A 24,014-nucleotide genomic window follows, 5' to 3' on the forward strand; every position below is an offset into this window, starting at 1 on the left:
GCTCAAGCGTCGGCATCAGCGGACCAATCAGGGTGGGCCACGGTGAGATTTTTCTGTGTACTTTTGTGAGCGACGCAGCGGCAGCGGACTGTGTTGTTCTAAGTGAGGAGACGAGCATAGAGAGGCTGAAATCATGAAGCCACTTTTACTCGGTGAGTGACAACAGTAGAAGCTTTTCTGCTTATACTAAAGTTAAGGTTTGTGGGTTTGTTAACTAAATGTGAATTTGGCGGCGTTTTAGTTTGTTTTTTTTTGCTCGTCTTGTTAGCTTAAATAGCTAAGTTAAGATTCAGAGAACAGAGCCAGGCCTTCGTTATCGTCTACTGAATTAAATAATCAAAGTCATTTCCTTTATTTGTTAAATAAATGTAGATTATAAACTGCACACAAGTAGATGTAAAACATTTTTTCGCTGTTTTCTTAAACCAAGTGGCTGTTTCGGTGAATGAGCATGCATTGCTAGGCGTCATCCTTTTCCTCTTGTCCTCATGTTTTGTTTCAGGAGTACTGGGCTGCTCTCTGGTTCTGGCTGTCCAAGCTTTGTACTCGGCTAGTGATGATGTGATCGAGCTCACCCAATCCAACTTTAACAGAGAGGTGATCCAGAGTGACAGTCTGTGGCTGGTCGAGTTTTATGCTCCCTGGTGAGTTTGTATAACTGTGATGGACTCTTCTTGTCTTGTAGTGGTAACAAGTGTTCTAAGAACAGCCAGTGACTAGTTTAAATACCAGTTTCTCATCTTTGTATTTTATTATCCAGTCATCTGTTTTACATCTGTACTTGTGATAGGAATAGACTTGTCTGGTAAGCTGGTAGCTCCTCCTTAGGTTGAGCACCATCTCGTGCAAAAGTGCTCAACAGAGACACAAAGTGCGTAGATGCACACAGTCTACATGCTTGCGTGCACACAGGGTTGGTATAGCAAAACTCAATTCTGCAACAAGAGGCAGTCGGCGGAGATGTGACTGCACAAAATCTATGCAAATCAAGTGTTAAATATTCACTCCCTATTAATACCAGAGCATTTGGTTCAGTGACTAATAAGGGTGCCACATAGCTGTTTGTGCGTTGTATTTAGCAGGTCATTACTGAAGGACTGTAGAATAAATCTCACACTGGCAAAATGATGTTGTTTTTTTAACATTAAAATGAGTTTGTGTATAAAAACATGGATTTAGATTTCACTTTCTCTGTTGCTTTCTGCCAGGTGTGGCCACTGTCGAAATCTAGCTCCTGATTGGAAGAAGGCAGCTACTGCCCTCAAGGTAAATACAAATTGCCGTGATCATCTATCTGATGCCCTGTAGACTTTCTGATTGACAGCCTGTTTTCTCAGCTGAATGCCTCCTCTGCATTAAAAACGCCTACATCTGTTGTGGAGAAATATTCAGCGGTGGGCTTTGACTTTAAATTTCACAGTAATTTCAGTGACAGCGCATTCAGTGGATGGTTATGTGTGTGTGCCTTTTATTTGATATTTAACAATAAAAAATGGTTACTTAATAAGGGATATTTTCCTGTAAGAAAGAGGTGCTATCTACCTAACTTTTCTGTTGTTGAAAACTAGGAAGAAATGAGACGTTATCCAACCTGGGATGACAGGATCCAGATTAAAAATGACTTGTTTATTTCGTGAAATGTCTTCTCCTTTTTCCACACAGTATTGTTGATATGGGCAACTCCTGTAATGAAATCCCAGTTTAACGGCAATTGCTCATTGGCATGCAAACTAAAGTTTTGTTTTAAGCCAAATAAAAATAAGTTGACCTGAATATAAACTCAGAAGCTGCATAATCCAAATTGTGTGTTGTGACTTTTCCTCAGGGTATTGTCAAAGTTGGTGCTGTGGATGCTGACCAGCACAAGTCACTGGGTGGCCAGTATGGTGTCAGAGGGTTCCCCACCATCAAGATCTTTGGTGCTAATAAGAACAAACCAGAGGAGTACCAAGGTACAGAACTCTGCTGCTACAACTTTCCTATGTGTAAATTGAAAGTATTTTTTCATAGTAAAATCTTCCAAGTCCTACTGAATAAGTTGAGTAAACTGATAAGCTGAACATAATAATTAATAGAATTAATAGAAAAGGGGATGCTGGTTTGTTTCTTAATAATCTAACATCTTATCTTGATAAAGAAAGTTCAGGCGACCCCCCCCCCCCCCCCCCCCCAAACAATTTAAGCAGAAGCATCTATTAGATGAGAATAGAGATGAGCAATAGCAAGAAAAGTCATCCTGTGTAATAGCATCCAATTTGAATTTCACTTTCCTGCTACGTGTACTTATATCTACACAAGGTCACCTTCCCGAAGTCTATGGCAGAAATGTTTTATCTCTCCAGCAGGCTCAGTCCATCATATCATTATGACTTTGTTTGCTGATCCTTGCTACGTCTGTGAACAGGGTCATCTTGAGTCTTATCAAGCATAGTTGTGACTTCACAGAGTATTTTATTGCTTTCAGGGCTTATAAGAGACCTGTACAAAACACTGTATTTAATAAGGTATTATTTTCATAGCTTTCAAGGCCTTTCTTCCTGTGATTGTGTTTGAGGCTGCGTTAACTGAAATCTGCATTTCTGACAACCACGCAGGTGGACGCAGCAGCCAGGCCATCGTGGATGGAGCCATGAACGCTCTTCGTAACCTGGTGAAAGAGAGGCTGAGCGGCAGATCTGGTGGCTCTGACTACAAACAGGTAATGAACCCTTTTTTTTTTTTTTTTTTTTTTTTTTTTGCACTTGCATGAAATCACAAAGCTTTAAGAAAACACACATGAGCTGATTTATGTAACTGATAACTGGCTTGTAGCAGAGCGGTGGTGGTGGCAGCAGCAGTGGTGGGAACAAGAAAGATGTGGTCGAGCTCACTGATGACAACTTTAACAAGTTGGTGTTGGACAGTGATGATGTGTGGCTGGTGGAGTTTTTCGCCCCCTGGTGTGGACACTGCAAGAAGTGAGTTTGGTACTCGAAACGGTTAATTCCAAGCAGTAGGAAACTGAAATCCTCTCACTGTAACAATCTAGTGCAGTTGAAAAAGTGAAATAATAGCCCAGTAGGCCTGGATAAGTCTCACTGAAAATCCTCCACTAGAATTTAATCCCACTCAAAACTGTTCAGTGAGGTTTTAGGGATTTTATTCCAATACCTTTAATACCATTTGATATTTCTGAAGAAAATAAAGTTTCTTGCTTGATTTAAATGTCAGTATCTCAGAAGCTAAATGATAAAGTTTTTCTAAGCACCTCTCCTCCTTTGTCAACAGCCTGGAGCCTGAATGGGCAGCTGCAGCCACAGCTGTCAAGGAGCAGACCAAGGGCAAAGTTCGCCTCGGAGCTGTTGATGCTACTGTACACCAGGGCGTGTCCAGTCGCTATGGGGTGAGTAACAGCTGACTTTCAAGTCTTGAAAAGGTGCACTCTTTAGATGTGAAAAAAAACATTTGCATGTTTTCTTGGCTAATTTTAAATGCACAACTTGATTATTGTGCACAATAATCCAGTGGCCACTTTGCCTTGGATACTTCCTTACTCTCGAGTCATTTGTAATGGTCTGTGTTACACTTACATGTTTTTACTGGCGTTTGATACTGAATTATAGCCTCTGCTGCTTTTTAGCAGAATGTTAAGTTTCAAAGCTCTAAAAATGCATTTGTAGTGTGGATTTAGTCGTGTCACACTAATTAAATCAGAATGTTTTTGCCTGAGTAAAACCCAGCTTCATAGTCAAAACTGCAGACCTTGATTTCTTGTTTGATAATCATTCCTCTGTAGATCCGTGGGTTTCCCACCATCAAGATTTTCCGCAAAGGTGAGGAGCCAGAAGACTACCAAGGAGGTCGCACCCGCGGTGACATTATTGAGAAGGCTTTGGATCTGTTTTCTGACAATGCTCCTCCTCCAGAACTGCTGGAGGTCAGTATTCTCATATTTGTATGATAAAGTCATATATAATTGTTTTTAATTACAGTTTAAAATGCAAATTGAAGATAATGTTGTCATAGTCTACAAGAAAATTGCCTGATTTAATGTGTATTTTAATGTATAGTTTGTAAAAAATATATATTAATTCTAACTAGAAAGTTAGAATAAAAACCTTTTATTGTCATGATATGAAATACAAAAATTGAAGAGTAGGCACATAGAAGCGAAGAACAAACATTCAGCCTGTTATAGAGTAAATATAAATTACTATTCATTAAACTACTAATACTACTGATATATAGGGTGTATACACGGTATGGTGATGAAAGCACTTTGCAATAAAAAGTAATGCAAATTCATGTCAGAATATTAAATTTGTGTTTACTTTAAATTCTTTGTCTCTCAGATTCTCAGTGAAGACGTCTTAAAGAAGACCTGTGAGGACAGTCAGCTGTGTATAATTGCTGTCCTGCCGCACATCCTAGACACAGGTGGGATCACACACATGAACTCAGATCTGTCTTTCTCTTCTTAGATTCTTTGACATTTTTGCCCTTAATGAAAATAAATCATTTTAACTTTTATCTACTTATTTTATGTCATTAATCATGACTCGAGCATGGCTTTAGTGGGCTCCCAATATTTATTAAAAACATATTTTTAATGCATGAAAAAAGGTTCCGCCTTGAGCTGTAAGGCTATACCTCACAACAGGTTGCAGGAGAGTTACCAGAAGCAGTAACAGTTCATTCCTGAATAGCTGATCATCACTGGTCATTATGTCTTAACAGGCGCGGCAGGTAGGAACAGCTACCTGGATGTGATGATGAAAATGGCTGAGAAGTACAAGAAGAAGATGTGGGGGTAAGCACCCAAGGCCAGACATACAGTAGTGTACAAATCACTAAATTCGAGTAGGAAGAGTTTCATATTCATTCCTTGTTTAGTGGTGACTTGAACAAAAGGACAAATTCTGGTGAACATTGAGTTTCGTACGGGTTATGTAAGGAAGAGCGTAACATCGAGTTCGCAGTGGGATGATGAATATACAAATCATAAGAATTGGGATGTATAATGACTCTTTCTTTAAAAACATATAGAAGTTAATAATTGCAATATGTGTGACGATGTTCATGCAAAGTTTTGTTCAGATTGCCACACCCTTTAAAGAAAGAGGAGATTAGGTACATACACTACAATCACCGATATAGTAAGGGAAATGATGACGGTGATTAACGGCCGACTCTTTCTTCTCAGCTGGCTGTGGACCGAGGCAGGGGCTCAGATGGAGCTGGAATCCTCTCTTGGTATTGGTGGTTTCGGCTACCCTGCCATGGCTGCCATCAACACACGCAAGATGAAATTTGCTCTGCTCAGGGGTTCCTTCAGTGAGACTGGTATTCATGAGTTCCTCAGGTAAGGAGGTGTAATTAACAAATACATTACACAACTTGGAGTAGGCTGAGCAGCGTCACTCACATGTGCTGATCTTTTCAGGGAGCTTTCTGTGGGCCGTGGCTCAACTGCCACATTGGGAGGTGGCGTCATGCCCAAGCTTCACACTGTTGAACCATGGGACGGCAAAGATGGACAGGTGAGTGGGAATCACATTGACATAATGGTTGGAATGTGTAGCACTGCATGTAGACTAGCATAGGGTAGTCAAACAACCTTAACTGGTAGGTGAATCAGAAAACGGGTACTGAAGCTGAACACAGACAAGGGCCAGAATGACAGGATTGGATTATCCCCTGAACCCAAGGTTTATGGGCTGTCCCAGTGGGACAAACTATTAGTCCAGGGCAAGCAATTTGTAGTTAAACTGAATCTGTACGTCTGCTTAGTGTAACAGAATAAATGCCTACCAGCTTTGTACCGCCTCTGCACTGAAACTTTGTACTCCATCTGCATTATTATGCAATATTGCAGTGCTCTTAAATCCAGATAACCTTCTTGTCTCTTTAAATAATCTTTGAAGAGGTTCAGTCCATCTCAGTCTTTGCTGACAGCTCGTCTTTATTTTACGCTCTGTCATCCTCAAGCTTCCCGTGGAGGAGGACTACGACCTCAGTGATGTAGAACTCGATGACTTCAAGGACGAGTTATGAGTCCAAATGGGGCAGGACTGATCCAGACTATCTGCGTTTGGTCTGGTCTGGTCTGGTCCTGTGCGCTCCACCTCCCCTCTCCTGTGGACGAATGGGAGGCCCGGTCGCCCAGTTACTGAAATACTCCTGAAAAGACACATGAGAGACACCTGCGGTTTCTCACATCATCTTGTTAGTCACAAGGAGGACAGGAAGGAGGGGAGAGTGTGTCGTGTCCTCTGAGTGAACTCTTTCTCACATACCTGCTGAACGCTAGATGCCGCATATTTAAAACAGCTGCCGCCCACTGAGGAGAGGAGGGTGGAGCTTCCGAATGTCACATTTTTGTCATTGTTTCACTTTTTAAAACATTGCCTTTCCTGCCCTCGTCAAGCACCTACTTTGAGATGTGGACTTGTCAAATTAACACTTAAACGTCCCACCTGATGTGACTAAATTTGTCTCTTTTTAAACCAGTGACTGAGGATGTTGGTGAGTTTGCATCATGTGTGTCCAGGACAAATGGGGATACCAAGGGGGGACTTCTTGTGTAGATTTTTCTTACACAACTTTATTTCAATTGTGTGAAAACAAAAGGACATTTTTGTTACAAAAATAAAAAGAAATTAAAAATAATCACTGCCTCATTATTAACATGAACTGTAAACTCATTTCACTGAGCACATGCAATACCAAAGGCATAGAGAGAGCTTGTTAAATACAGCAGCTTGTGCCAGTTCAAGCTACTGTTATCTTGAATCAGAATACTTTATTAATCCCAAAGGAAATTAATAAAGAACAACAATAAGCCACATTTTAACAATTAAATTGAATAGAATTAAGTGATTTAATTAGTTTCCTCTTAGTATAACATGAGAGTATAACATGAAAGTCATAATACTTGAAAGCATATAATCCTGTAAGCATAAATAAAAGATATGGCACTTACAGCAAACGGGTATTCAAAACGAGACGTTTTGAAATGCACAAAAAAAAATGCCCTGACTGAAAATCCACTTCATTGTCCACAGAGGGAAAAAAGCCACATTGACCAGAGAAGTGTACATTAATGTAAACATTAAGACATGGAGTGTTAAATTGAAAGGAGGAGGGGCTGTGATGAAGATTGATCCTCTGTCAGAACAAGCGGCACAAAGCTGGAGGGATGTAGGTGTGCATGAGCTGCAGGGTGTGATCACTTTCACTGTGTCCTCAGAACTGACGAGAGGCTCCCTGATCCGACTGCAGCAGTCTGACAATGGACGGGTCGCTCTTGGCACCTTTAATGAACTCCTCCAAAGACAATCTGCCTGTGGGGGGGAAAAGAAAATGTCAGTTATGAGCAGTAAAACATGAAAATGTTTTACATGCAGCAACTACCCACAAAAATCAGCTACTGATGTTTCTTTTGAGATGGTGACAAATAACACTGCATTAAGTAGTTTAAAATAACCTAAAGGACCTGAGCCAGAATCATGGTATTCATAGCCATCATGTTTCTTGTCCAGCAGGTGACGCTGCTGTATGTATATAACTCTATGCGAGTGCAGTTCTGCATGAGAGATGTGAAACCTTAACCATGTTTTACCCGAACATTCATCACTCTCATAGTATACATATGACAGAAATTAGGTAAAAACATATCAGGTGTACTTTAATTTTGTTTAAAAGATTTTTTATTATTCTAAGATGAAACAGCAGAAAATTACACTTTTTTGAGTCTAACACCTACTTTTTCTTACATAATAGCATTAGATAAGAGGTTCACTCGCTCTGTAACTTACTGGGTCTGGTTTGACCAATCACACCAGTGCTACTACTGCCAGTATTCTGACTAACAGGAAGGCAGTGGGTGCCCCAACCTAAGCAAAGATCAGGTAAGGTTTCCCCAAGCTCCTTAGTGGTCTTGATTTCTGATTAGCCGGTTAGCTTAATAGGGCTTAAAGATTCATTTTAAATGTGTTAGGTTACCTTCAGGTGGCACTGACACCACCCAAAAAAAATGTAAAATTTGGACTTTACAAGTGGCCTGTGTTTGAGAGATTGTGTGATGCCGGGAACATCCGTTCTTTTTAGAGCTCCAGATGTGTTATGCTTTCAGCAGAATTTTATTACGTTGTTTTGGTCCTTGGAAAACTGAGTAAAGTAGTTCAATACAGTTTCCAGCTTTCATGGGTATGTGGAAAAAACATCCTTGAGCATCGCGGATGCAGCCTACAATTTACCCTCTACCCTCCTCTGCAGCTGTGGTTTCAGGCGTGGCATATGGCATCACATGATGTCTTAAAACGTCTGTCTGAGACACAGCTTGACCTTCACAATGTCAAAACAAAACACTCCTGCCCAGCACCATAGCTCCAGATATCTTGAGCTGTGACGTGTCAGATTCAGTAAGGAAAGTGCATTTTTTGATGTATCATTCAAGTCACTCTAAGTGTCAATCCATTTATGGTAAGCCTGTGGATCACCAGGCTGGGAGCCAATCATAGCTACTTCGTGTGATATGACATGAATCAAAGTGCCAAAAGTGTTCTGCAAGTCATGGTTTTCATGTAAACAGCTGTTACATAAGTAATCTTTCACAACAGACAACTGTACAGAAGTCTTGCGTCACATGCGGCCTAATTTCTTTATATTTTGCTAGGAAAATACTACACTAATACTGAAGCATGCAAACATAAAGGTAAATATATACATATGGTGCGTGCAATATATATAAATATTAATATCAATATAAAGAGCAAAAACCCTTTATATTATACCCTAAAAAAAGTTTGAAGAGTCAGAAAGTCAGTATTTGGTTTGACCACCCACACTGAACTCTATTCAAACCACATTTCTTTTTATTTATTCCTAAAATAGGAAAATGGTACAGGGATTTATTGAAACATATTTGGTATGGTCGCCTTTGTGCTTCAACACTCTTTGAACTCTCCTAGGGAAGCTTTCTTTTCATTTCTTTAAGTAGACTTCAGGAAAAGTTCTGCATCCTCCAAAAGGTCATTCAAAACTCTTCTTTGGATGCTCACTCCATTTTGTTCCATTTTCTATCAAGATAATCCGATACTGCTTCAATAATGTTGAGGTCTGGGGAATGCCGGTCCCAAGCCCAGATAAATGGGGGAGGGTTGTGTTAGGATGGGGAGGTGTAAAGTTTTTCAAATCAAACATGCTTGTGGAAATATCGAAAAATTGACATATTGTATGGAAATCTCATTCTCATCAAGAATGAGATTTTCATATCAGATTGGTTGGTGCTCAGGTTAACTACTACAGATGCTGTTAGCCAAAAGGGTGACGGTGGAAACTATGTTACTGTTGGCCAAAGACAAAAGAAGAGAGGAGGCCAATACTACGCTAGGTTAGTAGTGTGGAGGTAAGAGTAGACTTTCAATGTAATGAATACGCATGCTGGCTTAGATGATTTGTCCTATTTCCTCACATTTTTTTAAGTACACACTGCACACCATGTAGAGATATGCCTGGATTTCTCTTTAGATATGGAACGCCAGGACTGCCATAATGAATTAATTAAATACACCATTAAATAATTAATTAAATGTGTCAATAATTAATTAAAATTGGAATTAATTAATTAAATAAATAGTTATGACACATGTAATTAATTAATTATTGACACATTTAATTAATTATTTATGTATTTCACATTTTAATTAATTATTGACACATTTAATTAATTAATTATTGACACATTTAATTAATTATTTATGTATTTCACATTTTAATTAATTATTGACACATTTAATTAATTATTGACACATTTAATTAATTATTTAATGATATATTTATTTATTTCATTTTGGCAGTCCCGGCGCCTGGCTCTCGTCATGAAATAATTTTATCTGTCAGCCTCACCCATCAAACTCAGGGGGCGGGGTTAACGCTGCCCATGCAGCTTCTCTAACATTTGATTGGTTGCCGTGCAAAGTAAGTCAAAACAGGTCGATCCTAGATAATCGATTGCTTGTGTAGACTTGGGGCAGCCAGTTATCCCAGAATGCAGATCAAATCACAGGCAGCAATGGTGGTGGTGTAGTTTTAAAATACCCCGTTTTTCTGTCACCAGCTACACTTTTAACAGTGTTTTAGCCGCGAATGTCGCGCCGTATGTCTGGTCAGGTTGTCAACATAGAACATGCTTGCAAAAGTGCTCAGATGTTTTCAGAGATTTCACTAGCTCTGCTAACAGTTAGCATGCAGAGCGCACCGAGGGGGTACATTAACCGGTTTGTTTACATATTCCACTCTCCGTGTTCCACATGTTGCATTCGCAGATTCTCATTTTCACCGAACGATCGTCTCTTTCCGCCTGGTCTTGTGTCTCTGTGCTTCTGTAACATAAAGAACGAGCTGACATTTTTCTCACGAAACCAGCGATCAGCTCAGCAGACCCTCAGTTTACCTGCATGCATCCTCCTCCTCATCTGTCAGCTGTTTAACACCTGCTGCTAATTCAAGAAACAGCCTAGTTACCTGGTGATAGTCACAGTTTAACTGGGCAGCCGGTGCTCGATATAAAGCAATGTCAGCGCATTTTTCTGCACAAGATAAGTAAATATAGTGTTTTCCCCGAGCGCAGAGCTGCTGGAGCTCGTTTCCTTACAGAGCACTTTATAGGCGAACAGCTTCATCAGCGGCTGATGTCCAATCACCGGCACACAGCTTTCAAACCTCAGCTGAGTTTTAGCTCTCAGTGGACTTCATTCACTCAGGTTCTGTCTGTCGGGTCACGTTTACTTCGCTGTTTTATTTACAACTGAGCAAATCGGTTTGGCTGAGGTTAAAGTTACGTTTCATAACTGCATAGTTTCACAGACGTTTAATGGTTCACTGGCACATGTGTTAGACTGAACTATCATCTAAATATCATCTGTTTTTTAATAGTTATTCAACTGTATTCTAAGCACCAGCTGTCTGTTAGAATGTGATTTTTTTTCTCTCTCTGTTGGCAGAGGTATAAAAATGCGCAGGAAAATCTGACGTGCATGGCGAACTTCACCGACGATATTTAAGGAGGAATAAACACACATCAAACATAAATGAACCATTTGCCTGTCTCCATAATTGAGAGAATTTTCTCTTCTTATATCAACACTCTCTCTCTCTCTCTCTTTTTTTTTTTGCTTTTTCGGTCATGTTATGTTTACCTGTCAAAGGCTTGTTACAAACTATGAAACACATTGTGCAGACTTCTGGATGTTAGAAAAAAACGAATACTGCTCATGAATGAGACTAAAGGCAGGAAGGTGTCCTTTAAAACTAAACATGTTAATAGGACCTCCCTGTTTATATCATAGTTTATGATATAGCACGTGTATTTCAGTAATAGCCTGCTGAGGCCACTATACGTGCTGGCCTCATATCAAATGTGAAGGCAGACTGAGTCTATGTTTGACGTTTGTTTATATCTAATCTTCCTTTTCAAACATTTAAACAGCAGCGAGTCTGCAGCTGAGGGAATACAAATTCAAATTGTCGGAACAGGTTTGCTCGTTTCTTGGATTCATTTGGTGATTTATTAAATGTATAACTGTAATTCTAATCTGCTGCTGAGTCTCTTACACTTTTCTTTATGCTGTATATTTTCACGTCTCTGGAATAGTTGGCAGTTAGATAGTCAGCTGGGAAACTCATGGAGCTGAGGATATCGTGGATATGCTGACCTCGCTGCGTGGTGTACAGAGCGAGGTCAGCATGATTAATATTCACAATAAAAATATTAGCCGAACATCATGAAGTCTGTATGTGTTTCATAGTGTCGAACAACCTTTGTACAGTTAAAGCCAGCAGTTACTACATGACGGAAACACCAACGTTATCTCTTTTATGCGTTTATACACAGGTCACGCTGATTACTGAACAAAAACCCAAAGATCAGATGTTAAACAGATTTGCTCTCTCTCCTCCTTAAACATTGTGGCATGAATAAGGCACGGCGGGACCACAGAGCGACGTTCAGAGCCAACTTTATTTGATTCACATCACACCACACCACCACCAACCCCTGAGTCCCCGTGTTTTAACACGGCGGGCGTGATTGCGGATGCCGTGCAGGTGCGTCCGCACGGCCCCGCAGACCACGCCCCACCACATACCCCCATCGCCCGATTGAGGCCGGGGAGTGATCCGGCCAAACCTACTCCCCCCCGCGACCTGGGGCGAGACTCGGCCCCTACACATCGGCGCCCCAGCCCCCGACCAAGCGACGGGGAAGCGTCCGTTCTGGTGGCCGCCCGCGCATCCAGCGGCAACGACGAAGCTGGTCCGGAGGTCGGCCGCGTAGCAAGCGGACACGGCCCCAGCGGCATGGCCGTGTGCTCCTGCACACAGGCGGCTGGGCAGACGCCAGGCGCGCAGAATCGACTGGTGGCAGCGAGGCTGGACTAGCCAGCCCGCCGATCCCCGGCCTAGCGGGGCTGTCCCGCTCCTCTGCCTCCAACTCCGGCTGCACAGGCTGCCCTGGAGCAGGGACCTCCGTCTCCCCGCACAGCTGCTCCGCCACCGCCTCCGCCACTCCCGTTTGGAGCGGCTCCCCGCACTGCGCCTCCGCCCCCAGCAGGCACCGCCCCTCGCCCCCCTCCGGGTGGAGCGACTCCTCTGCCTCCGGCAGGTGTAGACCCTCGCCCGCCTCGTCCTCGGCCTCCGATTGGAGCGGCTCCTCCACCGCTCCCGGCAGGAGCAGCCCTTCACCCGGCTGCTGCTCCTCCTCCTCCGGCAGGCTCGGACCCCCGCGTGGCTCGTCCACCACCTCCGGCTGCCGAGGTGACCCACACGGCTCCTCCACTGTCCTCGAGACACACTTGTGGGGGTGGCGCCCAGGCCCAGAGCAGCGCTGCCAGCTCTGCCATCTTCCCCAGGTGGCGTTCGCTCTCCTGCCGCAGCTCCTCCTGTTGGCGACGCACCTCCGCCGCCTGCTTCCGCTGGGTGGCCGCTATTTCGGCCACCATCTCGGCCAGCTCTTTCCTTTCCTGGCTCTGGTAGGTACCCGCCATGCCGCCTCCTGGGTTTCGGCACCAATGTGGCATGAATAAGGCACGGCGGGACCACAGAGCGACGTTCAGAGCCAACTTTATTTGATTCACATCACACCACACCACCACCAACCCCTCAGTCCCCGTGTTTTAACACGGCGGGCGTGATTGCGGATGCCGTGCAGGTGCGTCCGCACGGCCCCGCAGACCACGCCCCACCACAACATGTTTTTAATGTTAGTTATAATTCAGAATTGGCGACTGAAACACGTAGGACACATAAGAACATCAGGAAATAAAACACCGATAAATATAACCTCAGTAAAAGAAGTCAGCGGGGGTTACTACAGCTGTGTACCGGGGCCTGCGCTTTGTCGGTGGGATTGCTTGCGAGGCGAGCGGGTCTATCCCACGCTTTGCCGTGAGACTGGGACGACATCTCCGAAATCATCGAAACACTTTTGCAAAGAGGCTGTATCTTGACAAACCGACCAGACACATGAAGATTAAACCACTACATTCTCGGCTAAAAAAATATTAAAACGGTATTTGGTAACACACAAACAGGGTTTTTCAAAGCTCAGTTCTGTTAGCTTCCACATGCCGGTTGTTGTGTGCTAGAAACAATGGCCACCAGGCCAAAGCAATGGTTTTGACTCGATCAGCGTTAACCCCGCCCCCTGAGTTTGATGGGTGAGGCTGACAGATAAAATTATTTCATGATGAGAGCCAGGCGTCAGGACTGCCAAAATGAAATAAATAAATATATCATTAAATAATTAATTAAATGTGTCAATAATTAATTAAATGTGTCAATAATTAATTAAATGTGTCAATAATTAATTAAAATGTGAAATACATAAATAATTAATTAAATATGTCAATAATTAATTAATTAAATGTGTCAATAATTAATTAAAATGTGAAATACATAAATAATTAATTAAATGTGTCAATAATTAATTAATTACATATATCATAACTATTTATTTAATTAATTAATTCCAATTTTAATTAATTATTGCCACATTTAATTAATTATTTAATGGTGTATTTAATTAATTCATTATGGCAGTCCTGGCGTTCCATATTTAGGAGCTCTTTAGGAGTAAATGTTATTTGTTCAAAAATACTACTGCATGCCTGTCAAACTTTGTTATGTTTGTCATTTTAACTGGATTCTAAGAAATCAAATGATATTGTATGTTTTTGCACCAGGCTGTTAAGTGCCTAAAAATCCAGTTCAAAATAGACCCTTGGCTAAGTTGTATTTTATGTGTAAACACAAGACTAGTCCATCGTCTTAGGTGGGTGCCCTTTTTAATACTTGATTCATATGTCAGTGCTTAGTGGCTTAACAAGATAACAAAACCCCCGAAAAGGTGTCGGGTTCAAGGACAGGACTGAAAACGAGTGAAAAAGCAGTTACTGTCCAAATAAAAAGTCTAGAAAACTTTAAAGTGCTTAAGACTACTAATAATTACAAAACAAAAAGTCTGACTCCTTGGAGACAAAACATAAAGAAATGAGGGGTGGCTCAAGACTTTTGCACAGTACTATATGTTTTTCTTTTTCTTTGTGGCCATATCCAACCAAGCCGATAGTGAAAACAAAAGTAAAGCACGAGTTAAAACAGAACTAATGACTAAAACTAAAACCAGAAGTCCACAATCGTGGTTTCACTAAAGCCACCTAACCTGCTTACGCATGCACTCTTGAAAAGTTAATATAAACATCAGATTTAGTTTTATAGTAGCTATCAGTGTAATGTTTATCGATACTCTTCACAGCATCTCTTCGCCATTAATAAAGTTTCAACAACACTTGTCACAACTTTACAATAACTATCCAAACAGTATTTATCAGGTGGTTTACGCACCAAATATACAATCACTGGCCACTTTGTTAGCTACAACTCTTCAGCTGCTTGTTAATGCAAATATCTAATCAGCGAGTCACATGGCAGCAATTCAAGATGATCTGCTGAAGTAGAAGATGAGAATCAGAAGGGGAAAGAAAGGTGATTTAACTGACTTTGAATGTGGCGTGGCATGTTGGTGCCAGACAGGCTGGTCTGAGTATTTCAGAAACTGCTGATCTACTGGGATTTTCCCACAGAACCATCTCTAGGGTTTGCAGAGAATGGTCCAAAAAAGAGAAAATATCCAGTGAGCGGCAGTTCTCTGGGCCAAAATGCCTTGTTGATTTTAGAGTTCAGAGGAGACTGGCCAGAGTGCTTTACACTGATATGAAGGCAACAGTAACTTGGTTTATAATAATAGTTATAATAAATCCAGGTATGCAGAAGAGTATCTGAATGCACAACATGTCGAATTAGATGCAGATGCACTAGAGCAGCAGAGGATCGCTGCTGTCAGCTAAAAACAGCAAAGCGAGGCTTCAATTTGCACACAGCCTCATCAATATTAGACTAAAGAAAAATGTTGCCTGGTCTGATTAGTTGATTTTGATTTCGAAATTCAGGTTTTTACCGTCAGCATTTGGCATGCACAACATTAAAGCATTGATCCATCCTGCCTTGTATCAACAGTTCAGGCTGCTGGTGGTGTAATGGTGTGGGGGTTATTTCCTTTTGGGTCTCGTAATACCAACATTTAAATGCCACAGCCTACCAGAGTATTATTGCTGACTATGTCTGTCCCTTAATGAGCACAGTGTGCACCATTCCTCAAAGCTCAAATCATCTTAAACTGGTTTCATGAGCATGACAATGAGTTCACTGTACTCAAATAGCCTCCAGAGATGCGGTGGAACAGGAGACTCGGATCATGGATGTGCAGCCAATACATCTGCAGCATCTGTGTGATGCTGTCACGTCGATATGGAGCAATATTCCTCTCTGAGGAATGTTTCGGCACCTTGTTGAATCTGCACAACAAAGAATTAGGGGTAGCTCTGAAAGCAAAAGCGGGCCAAACTCAGTGGCTGTGAATTTTACTAACAAGCAATTTAAAGTGTTGACTTTATTCTTCCCAATGTCAAACTGTCCATCTATAACAGGACCAGTTTTAGTTGGACCAGATGCATGACTAGCATACTGATTAAGCATTAATAAAAAGTCGATTTATTTATTTACTGTGAAAAGAACAATTTGGTTCAGAATGATGTATGCAGCACATGGAAATAAGACACCAGCCTTACCATCATTGTCAATATCCATCTGTCGAAAGATCTTATCTGTCCTTTTCTCTGGTGTTGATTCATCCTCGGGCATCTTCATCACTGATGACACCATCTTGTAAATTGCCTATAAAAAAAGACAATAATGACTCCTGTGATGTGTGTATTGATTTTGCTGGCTACGTGCGTGAAGCTTTTAGGGCGCACTGATGAAAAATAACCGTTGCCACTGACATCATTTTGCTTATATTGTCTGAAAGCTCTGACCTGTTTTCTGTTAGCTAGCAGATAATGATGTTGGTCTGACAACAAAAGATCCTGCCGTTTCACCCGCAGTAGGTCTTTCTGAACTCACTTATCTGCTTGTATAATATTAAAATTTGATTAAGTAAAGGAGAGAAATATGTCATTCTGGAAAACAGAATGCTTTCTGCCAGCTGCAACAGCATGGCTTCTGTTATTTTTCCACATCATTCTTTTTTCATTTGTATTTATTACTCCCTGTATGCGATACCTTTATTTAGTGTACAAACAGTATTTCTTAAATTTAAATAATTATTTTAATGGGTGTGGTCCTAGCGCTCATTAGTACCCAGTGCATGGTCTCTATTTTATTTATTTTTTTCACATTTATTTGTTTCCACAAGCACGAAGGACTAAGCCAATATCCAGACTGCTCAGCCCACCTTATTGGAAGAGTAAATATAACCACAGTGATAAGGAAAACAGAAAGGGCAGCCTGCAGATGACTGTTGAACCTAAAAACAGCCATTACCAGGAGGCTAAAGTGCATATAACAGCAAAAATTAGAGCTAAACTTATTTATTAACAGTCATAAAAAGAATGATTGAATAATATAAATATTTTTAGTTATTACTGATATAAGAAAAAACAGCATGTTCCAGATGCTTTTATTTGGCTTATACAATGTATTTTATATCTTTTTTTAAATTGTTTGACAGAAGGAAATGATATCGTTTCATTGTCTTATATACAGTAAAAGTGTTAAAAATGTAAAAAGTGATCGTTTATTGTAAACTAATTTACTCTCTTGACTTATTTTCCAATTCTCGTTGTTATTTGTCTAGATTTTGTTTATTAAAATGTGATAAGCTCACACACACACACACACACACACACACACACACACACACACACACACACACACACACACACACACACACACATATAAAACCTCTGCTCTGTAGTATCAATCACACAGCACATAGTATGTCCTCACCTGAACTATCTCCAGCATCTCTGCCCGGCTGATATAGCCATTCCCATCCAGGTCATACATGCTAAAGGCCCAGCGTAGCTTCTGCTCCAGCCCGCCACGAGACGTCACACTCAGTGCTATGATGAACTCCCTGAAGTCGATTGTGGCATCGCCGTTGGTGTCAAAAGTGCGGAAGACGTGCTCGGCAAACTTTGAGGCGTCTCCGTAGGGAAAGAAGTTGGCGTAGATCTTCTTGAACTCGTCCACAGTCAGGTGGCCGGTGGGACAGTCCTTCAGGAAGCCGCGATACCACTCCTGCAGCTCATGGTCGGTGAATTCTGTGTTTTCTCTCAGGTCGTTCAGGACCTCAGGCCGCAGCTTGCTGTTCTGTTTCCCCATGACAAAGCACCTTTGCAGGCAGGGCGATAGCAGGGCTGGTGTTTCCTATCCTCCACTCCCTGTGCTTTTACTTTCCAGCTTCCTCTGCTCCTACAGGGGACCAATAACCCTCATTAATATCCCTGTGTGAATATCATAAATGATTCATGGGGTCAATAATTCCACTCAGTTTGCAGCAGCGTTTCATCAGAAAACATGTTCTGAGGATGTTTTTCAGGCAAACAAGCTGAGGGGGAAAAAGTCTGGATAATTCAAACAGGGTCCATACACAAGAAAAAAAAGAGATAAGATTACAACGCAGATGTTAACAAAACACTATGTGTGTGCACACATGTGTATGGAGCAAGGGGGTGGTCTGGTCTCCGTGGATACAGTATTAATTGTCAGGCATGGTGATAATTTATCGACCTTTCACTGCATGGTAGAGGGACAAGTGTCCTGGGGCATTGTAATTCTCAATAAAGCCACTTTCTAAAAGGTCAGGCTGATACTGACTGTTGTCACTGAGAAGGCCAAACATTCATTTTGACAATAATCCTCACCTTCATGGGAAAATTAATCTCCTAACTGATTTTAAGAAGGTGGAATTGACACAATGATTAAAGAGCAAATTCAGAGAGCAAGTAAATGAGCATCCAAGTCAGTCCATAGACAAGTCCACTGGTTTTAAACTACAACAGCAAAGATGCCACTGCAGAACGAGCGATCATTGAAACCACATTAAGACACACCCTGTTTCAAGACATTAATCATCCAGTGTTAAGGTAAAAAAACTTTAAAGTTAAACTTTTCTCTTTGTCTTTTCTTGACTTTGCGGTTCTTAACTGTTGTCTATGTTCTTGCAGTGATTTTATTTTAATGTCCTGTATTTACTGCTTTCATTTTCCTTAAATCTGTCAGTGTTTAAATGCAGCGTACCTGTTAACCTAACACATAAACACGAGCGCTTGCTATAAATACGTACAGAAAAGACAAAGCCAGCGAAGCATTTGACCACCTGGTTCTATTCACGTTTGCTTTCTGTGGTTTGCTTCTGTTTCCATGGTTCTACTCTGCAAAATCTGTTTATTCATGTATACAGGGATATTCATGATTGGTGATATGAGGATGCATAAACACATCACATCCAAAATAAAACCTCCTGCATAAAACTCATTATGAAGCAGACGCTGACACGTGTTTGCCGGTGAGCAAAAAGGTTTTGATATTTTCAGAGAAAATGTGTGATGTAGGTGTCATCATGTATATGTCTGCATCTTTATTTTAGGTGAGGAAGGTGTTAAGAATGTGCCACACTTTTCCCCCAAAAAATAACAAGAGGAAACAGCTGTTTTGTTTTGGGGGTTTTTTTGTAGAAGGAAAATGTTCTTACTTACAAATTGTCTGTTTGATTCTATGAAATTACCTCAAGTTTTCTTTTAGCATGGTTGGTTTGTGGCTCCGTGGGATAGAACGAGAAAGCAACTTTCACATTTGTGATAACGTTTTCTGGAAAACTGAGGAAAAACTGGCCAAAACCTGAGCTAATCTTTCACATGCATCTGGTAAAGTGTGAGTGGGAGGGACAGAAAGAGAGATGTGCGGGGGTAGGGAGGAAGAAAGAATGGAAAAAGTATGACACATAGAAGAGAAACTATTTCCAGCTATACTATATGAGTTGCTTTGCTAATACCCACAGTGCAATTATATAATAATCTTTCTGAATAACACCTCCACTCCTCTGTGCTGATATAATGAATTTATGGGAGAGAAGCTTTGTACCCATGTTCTCTCTCTTTCAATTACTGGGACCCCAGCGCTCCTGTCTTTCTGGCAACAGAACGATCCATCTGGCGAAGAACAAATGAGAGCGGCTTGAATTTGGATGAGATCCTTTTGAAACAGACGCCATATTTGTTATAATTGCCAGACAGGTGTAATTTCCTGTAGGTTTATGAATCAAAGTCACAGAATGACACAGAGGTCTGTAAGTCAAACAAGGAACTATGTCACTCAGGTTTCTGGACAGATAAAAATAAATCAAAGTACAACACAATAATACATTTAATTTCTCAATCCAGCTTTCTTTTCTCATGCAAACTGCATTCCAAAATTAGGAATTTGGAAAACTTTGAATTGTCTAACGGTGAGTTCACGAGTGCATATCTGTTGACTGAAGGATACTACTGCTACTGCTACAGTTAATTTAGAACTGCAAACTTGTCTTTGGCAAAAGCCAGAGTATCTGGTGAGAACCCACTCAGCCACAGGTAGAAAGTGCAAATCCCACACAGAAAGTCCCCGGCTGGCTGGTGGACCTTCTCTCTGTGAGGCAACGGTGCTAACCACCCTGCCGCAGTGTCGGCCTGAATCAGGCAATCGTTAAAGTCACAAAGATTCATCCTTTATGAAGGATGTCGATAAAAAATTGAATGGAAACACATCCATCCATCAGTGACCAGGCTGATCGACTAACTGTCCTGAAAGCCAAGGTGTTATTATTGCTTATACGGATTAAAGAGAGTGAAAGGCTTCTACGTCCTGTTGCAAAGAAAAATACTAACACATGACCACAAAGTAGCATTTTGTGGTGTCTCAGACACTTCAACATTTCACAGCAGCACTGAGCAACTAGAGAAAAGGTGATTATTATTTTGAGAATATATTATCATGTCTGCTGCCTCTGTTTTAACTGGACCACAGCATGAATCACACACTGCCCTACAGGCCTGACTATAGTCCTTCCGTTTTAACATACAACAGGATGCACCTCCTCAGATCTGTGTCACATGGACTTTTCCAGGACAGTTCAGTGCGCAGGCTGAGCCCGAGTAGACATAAATATGGGCGTTGCTATTTATTCCCTCAAACAAACACAAAGCCACATGAAACACAACAGCTTGTCAGATGGAAAAAGTGCTACCCTCATGCTTCAAGATCCTCTGAGGCTAAGAGAAAATACTCATAATATGCAACAGCATGTGCTCTAGCCTAGTTATTTTAGTAAGTAATAGCAACATACTTACATAAGGCTGCGGGTTGCAAAACAGTCTTACAGAGTGCAGTGACCTCTGAAATATGTTCATTAAAAACCTAAACAAACCCTTTCCACTGTAATTAGGCATTTTTAAAACATTCTTTATCAGATAACATATTTTTCTTTTCATTAAAACTGTTAACTGAATTAAAAGTATTCCTGCAAAAAGCTTCTTTTTTTTTTTTACCTGCTGCAAGTTCTGGTAATTTCCTTTAATAAAGTGATTAAATAGATTTGCAGTACTGCTTATAACATTTAAAACATTCCTACTTATGCATGCAAGCTTTGGTCTGGGATTTCAAAGGCTGTTTTAATAAAGTTTTTTTCTTTGTTGTGACATAGAATTACTCAGGAAATGATGTGGTTCAGGGAAAATAAAGTCCTCTCTGCCTTGACTGGTGGGGTTGCAGAGCTGGTGAGCTGAACACAGTCTTGTGACCGTTGCTTGATACACTACAGCCCCTCGAGATTGCCAGTTCACATTCAGTGTTTGCGGTTCCCTTAGATTACACAGCAACAGATCCTGTCCCTGTCCCCAACCCCCATAGCCTTCCTTGTTCCGTATGATCCACTTTTTTCCAGTGGGTTCTCCGCCTAATGAGACTGTTTCACACAAGCTCCAGTGCAGCATGCATCCCCCCTCCCCAAGGCTACAGCGGGGGTTCCTGTAAACCCGTTTCACTGCTGTTTGCCATTCTTAGACCCACTTTATTTCCTGAGTAGGGCTATGTCACAACAAAGAAAAAAAAACATTCTTTCCAACATGCTCATTATTTCACGAAGAACAGGAAGGAAACTACAATGACAGTCAGATACAGAGATGCAGCATGCATATGTTTAAATATATCTGTCCTTAGGTGTTTACAGAGAAAATAGTTCATGCTTATGTTTCCACCAGTTGTTAGTGAGCGTGGGAATCAAAAGACAACTTCTGCTTAAAGTCATATCTAAATGTACATAAGTAATTACTTTTTCTTAAAAAGGATACAATCGAGTATTTGTTTTAATTTATTTTCAGACAAAGCCTCTAAACTGTGAACATCCACTAGTATTCTTAGTGGATATTGTTAGGTTTTCCATTTGTCAATTAGTACAAATACAACAGACATCCCCACTCCTGTTTTTATATTGCAAGCGGGCTCACACTGAACCTTTTCCCTTCATTAACTCTTGATAAACACGACTGACAGAATGTTTTTAATGCTCTCTGCATCGTGCCTCTTTTAAAGGGAATGTAATCCAAACAACCTGATATGGCTCAGTGCACAGAGAGAAAGCGTGCCCGTTTTAGCCTGCTCTGCAGTGGATGAGCAGAGCAGCGCTGTAGCCTCGAGTACGCGAACCACTGGTAACTGGGACTCCATCAGGTGGTTGAGGAGTTGGTGTGAGGTATTTATAAGCTAAGGAGAAAATGAGCTCTCCCATTATTCTCGCATTCAGCGGTGCTTCGTGGCAGTCTCTCTGAACTCATGTCAGAGAAAATCATTGCAGTGGATCAGGATGAGGTCCCCTGACACACCAGTAGTCAAGGCAACAGTATAGTAGTGCTACAGCTTATGAGGGAAAGGCAGTGTAACAGTCAATCTGGGGCACACGCAGGGCAGAAGATATATTGAGACTCGAGTGTGTGTGTGTGTGTGTGTGTGTGTGTGTGTGTGTGTGTGTGTGTGTGTGTGTGTGTGTGTGTGTGTGTGTGCGCGCATTTAATATTTCCTTACTTTAAATCTGAAACATTAGTATCATATTCATCACTTGACATTACCATGCACTGGACCTAATCTAGATATTCTGCACGCTCAAGCTTACAACAGCAAAATTATTATGTGTATTTTTATTACTTTAACACTTGGTGAGTGGGTGTATTTAATTTTGGATGCGTACTCTTCACGTGATAGCTATGGTCTTTTTATCTGAAAAAAAAAAATGTGTGAAATTAACTAGAAAAACAGCAACAATAGTGTGAAATAGTAGATGAAAGGAGTAGGCTTTTAATATTTAGCAAGACAGTGTTTTAGATGGCAATCCCATAGCAAGAAAAGGAGCTGGCAGATCTTTATTTTTTTCTAAGATGTCACACAGTGAGTATTTGAACTTATAATATTAACATTTTACCAGTTTCTGTAGCATTTTTAGGCAAGCTGTGATTTAAAAACTTGATTTGATACTTAGTTCATGTCACTTATACATGAAACCTTAAAAAAAAAAAGATCAAACCAAGATGAATTAAATCCCCTCCCACACATTCAGCCACACTCTTTAGTTATAATATCTGCTGATCCTAATCACAAATATTTTTTGGACAAGCACATCTTTTTATGAAGCACAAAACATTGTCTGTTAGGTTTGATTTAGTTTATGTGCTTTCGCATACATGTAATACATGTGCTTCAATATTACTCAATGTGCCTTGTCTAAGGCTATTTTTCTTTAGCTAGATGCATATAGTTGATCACTTTAATGATCTGTTACTGTATATTTTTTACATGTTTGTATTGTATATGTTTTTGTAATGTAGTTATGTGGTGCATGTGTTTTTGACTTTTGCTGCCATGATTCCAGGTCTCTCTTGGAAATTAGATTTTTAATCTCAATGATATTTTTCACCTGGATAAATAAAGGACTAATAAATTAAATAAAACAGTGCATTACATTTGATCAGGTTTTGTTTTGCAGCATGTAGTCTGCATTAAGACTTGTGAGCCACTAAGCTGCATTTTTGATAATATTTTTACTACTGGAATACTTTCCAGGGCAGATGAGATGTGTTTTAACTGGGTGTAGTCCTGTCTTGGGGAAATTGCCACAGCAGTCCAGGGTAGAGTAGCCACTGAAGCACAGTGGACTTCACAGTAACGAGAAATGTTTCTAAAAAATTAATATAAACTTACCTTTTTCCTGAAGGTATCTATGGGTCCTCCGGCTGAAAGAGTAAATGTTTGAAGCCCACGTTTCCCACTGTAAGGCGTCACCAGCAGCCGAACTTAACCGTTAACTTGCAGTAGTTTAACTTCACACCTCCTCCCACCGACTCCAACGCGAGAGAAAATATTCGAGTCACCCAAACACTTTTCAGACAAAAGAAAAGATATGAAAAAGCGTGTAATTATTCTTCCAAGATAGTTTTATCATTATTATTATTTCTATTCAGTATGTCCTGCTTCCAGCTCCCGGTGTAGCGGCTTTATCATTTAGTGGAAGATGTGGCACCCAGCTTGGTTTTTATCCGAATGTTCCA

At 40.8% G+C, this 24,014-nt stretch overlaps 2 protein-coding genes across 3 annotated transcripts; one reads left to right on the forward strand and one right to left on the reverse strand.

Annotated features, from left to right (window-relative positions):
• Positions 1 to 6,648, forward strand: pdia6 (protein disulfide isomerase family A, member 6). 2 transcript variants are annotated; one of them, XM_026142400.2, is made up of 13 exons: positions 1 to 152; positions 503 to 644; positions 1,209 to 1,266; positions 1,826 to 1,952; positions 2,595 to 2,698; positions 2,812 to 2,957; positions 3,268 to 3,382; positions 3,776 to 3,916; positions 4,332 to 4,416; positions 4,717 to 4,789; positions 5,183 to 5,341; positions 5,423 to 5,519; positions 5,968 to 6,648. In XM_026142400.2, exons 1-13 carry the CDS (start codon positions 134 to 136, stop codon positions 6,031 to 6,033), a joined length of 1,332 nt encoding a protein of 443 aa, XP_025998185.2. In that variant the 5' UTR covers positions 1 to 133; the 3' UTR covers positions 6,034 to 6,648. The 2 variants fall into 2 exon arrangements, with proteins under 2 accessions (XP_025998185.2, XP_025998186.2); XM_026142401.2 differs by having other exon boundaries at positions 2,815 to 2,957.
• hpcal1 (hippocalcin-like 1) lies at positions 6,564 to 24,014 on the reverse strand. The gene is made up of 4 exons (XM_026142403.2): positions 23,668 to 24,014; positions 17,386 to 17,853; positions 16,167 to 16,272; positions 6,564 to 7,322 (listed from the first exon to the last, which is right to left on the reverse strand). Exons 2-4 carry the CDS (start codon positions 17,761 to 17,763, stop codon positions 7,225 to 7,227), a joined length of 582 nt encoding a protein of 193 aa, XP_025998188.1. The 5' UTR covers positions 17,764 to 17,853; positions 23,668 to 24,014; the 3' UTR covers positions 6,564 to 7,224.

Source organism: Astatotilapia calliptera, chromosome 15 (genome assembly GCF_964374335.1).
Source record: "Astatotilapia calliptera chromosome 15, fAstCal68.1, whole genome shotgun sequence".
NCBI lineage: Eukaryota > Metazoa > Chordata > Actinopteri > Cichliformes > Cichlidae > Astatotilapia > Astatotilapia calliptera.

Bases quoted from the DNA above. Each gene is read 5' to 3' on its own strand.
- pdia6 (XM_026142400.2), top strand. The intron at 1,953-2,594 runs GTACAGAACTCT...ACAACCACGCAG, and splicing joins CAAACCAGAGGAGTACCAAG to GTGGACGCAGCAGCCAGGCC. The intron at 2,958-3,267 runs GTGAGTTTGGTA...CTTTGTCAACAG, and splicing joins TGGTGTGGACACTGCAAGAA to CCTGGAGCCTGAATGGGCAG.
- hpcal1 (XM_026142403.2), bottom strand. From the start codon at position 17,763: ATGGGGAAACAGAACAGCAAGCTGCGGCCTGAGGTCCTGAACGACCTG. The intron at 16,273-17,385 runs GTGAGGACATAC...CTTTTTTTATAG, and splicing joins AGATGCTGGAGATAGTTCAG to GCAATTTACAAGATGGTGTC. The intron at 7,323-16,166 runs GTAAGGCTGGTG...TCCCCCCCACAG, and splicing joins GATGGATATTGACAATGATG to GCAGATTGTCTTTGGAGGAG.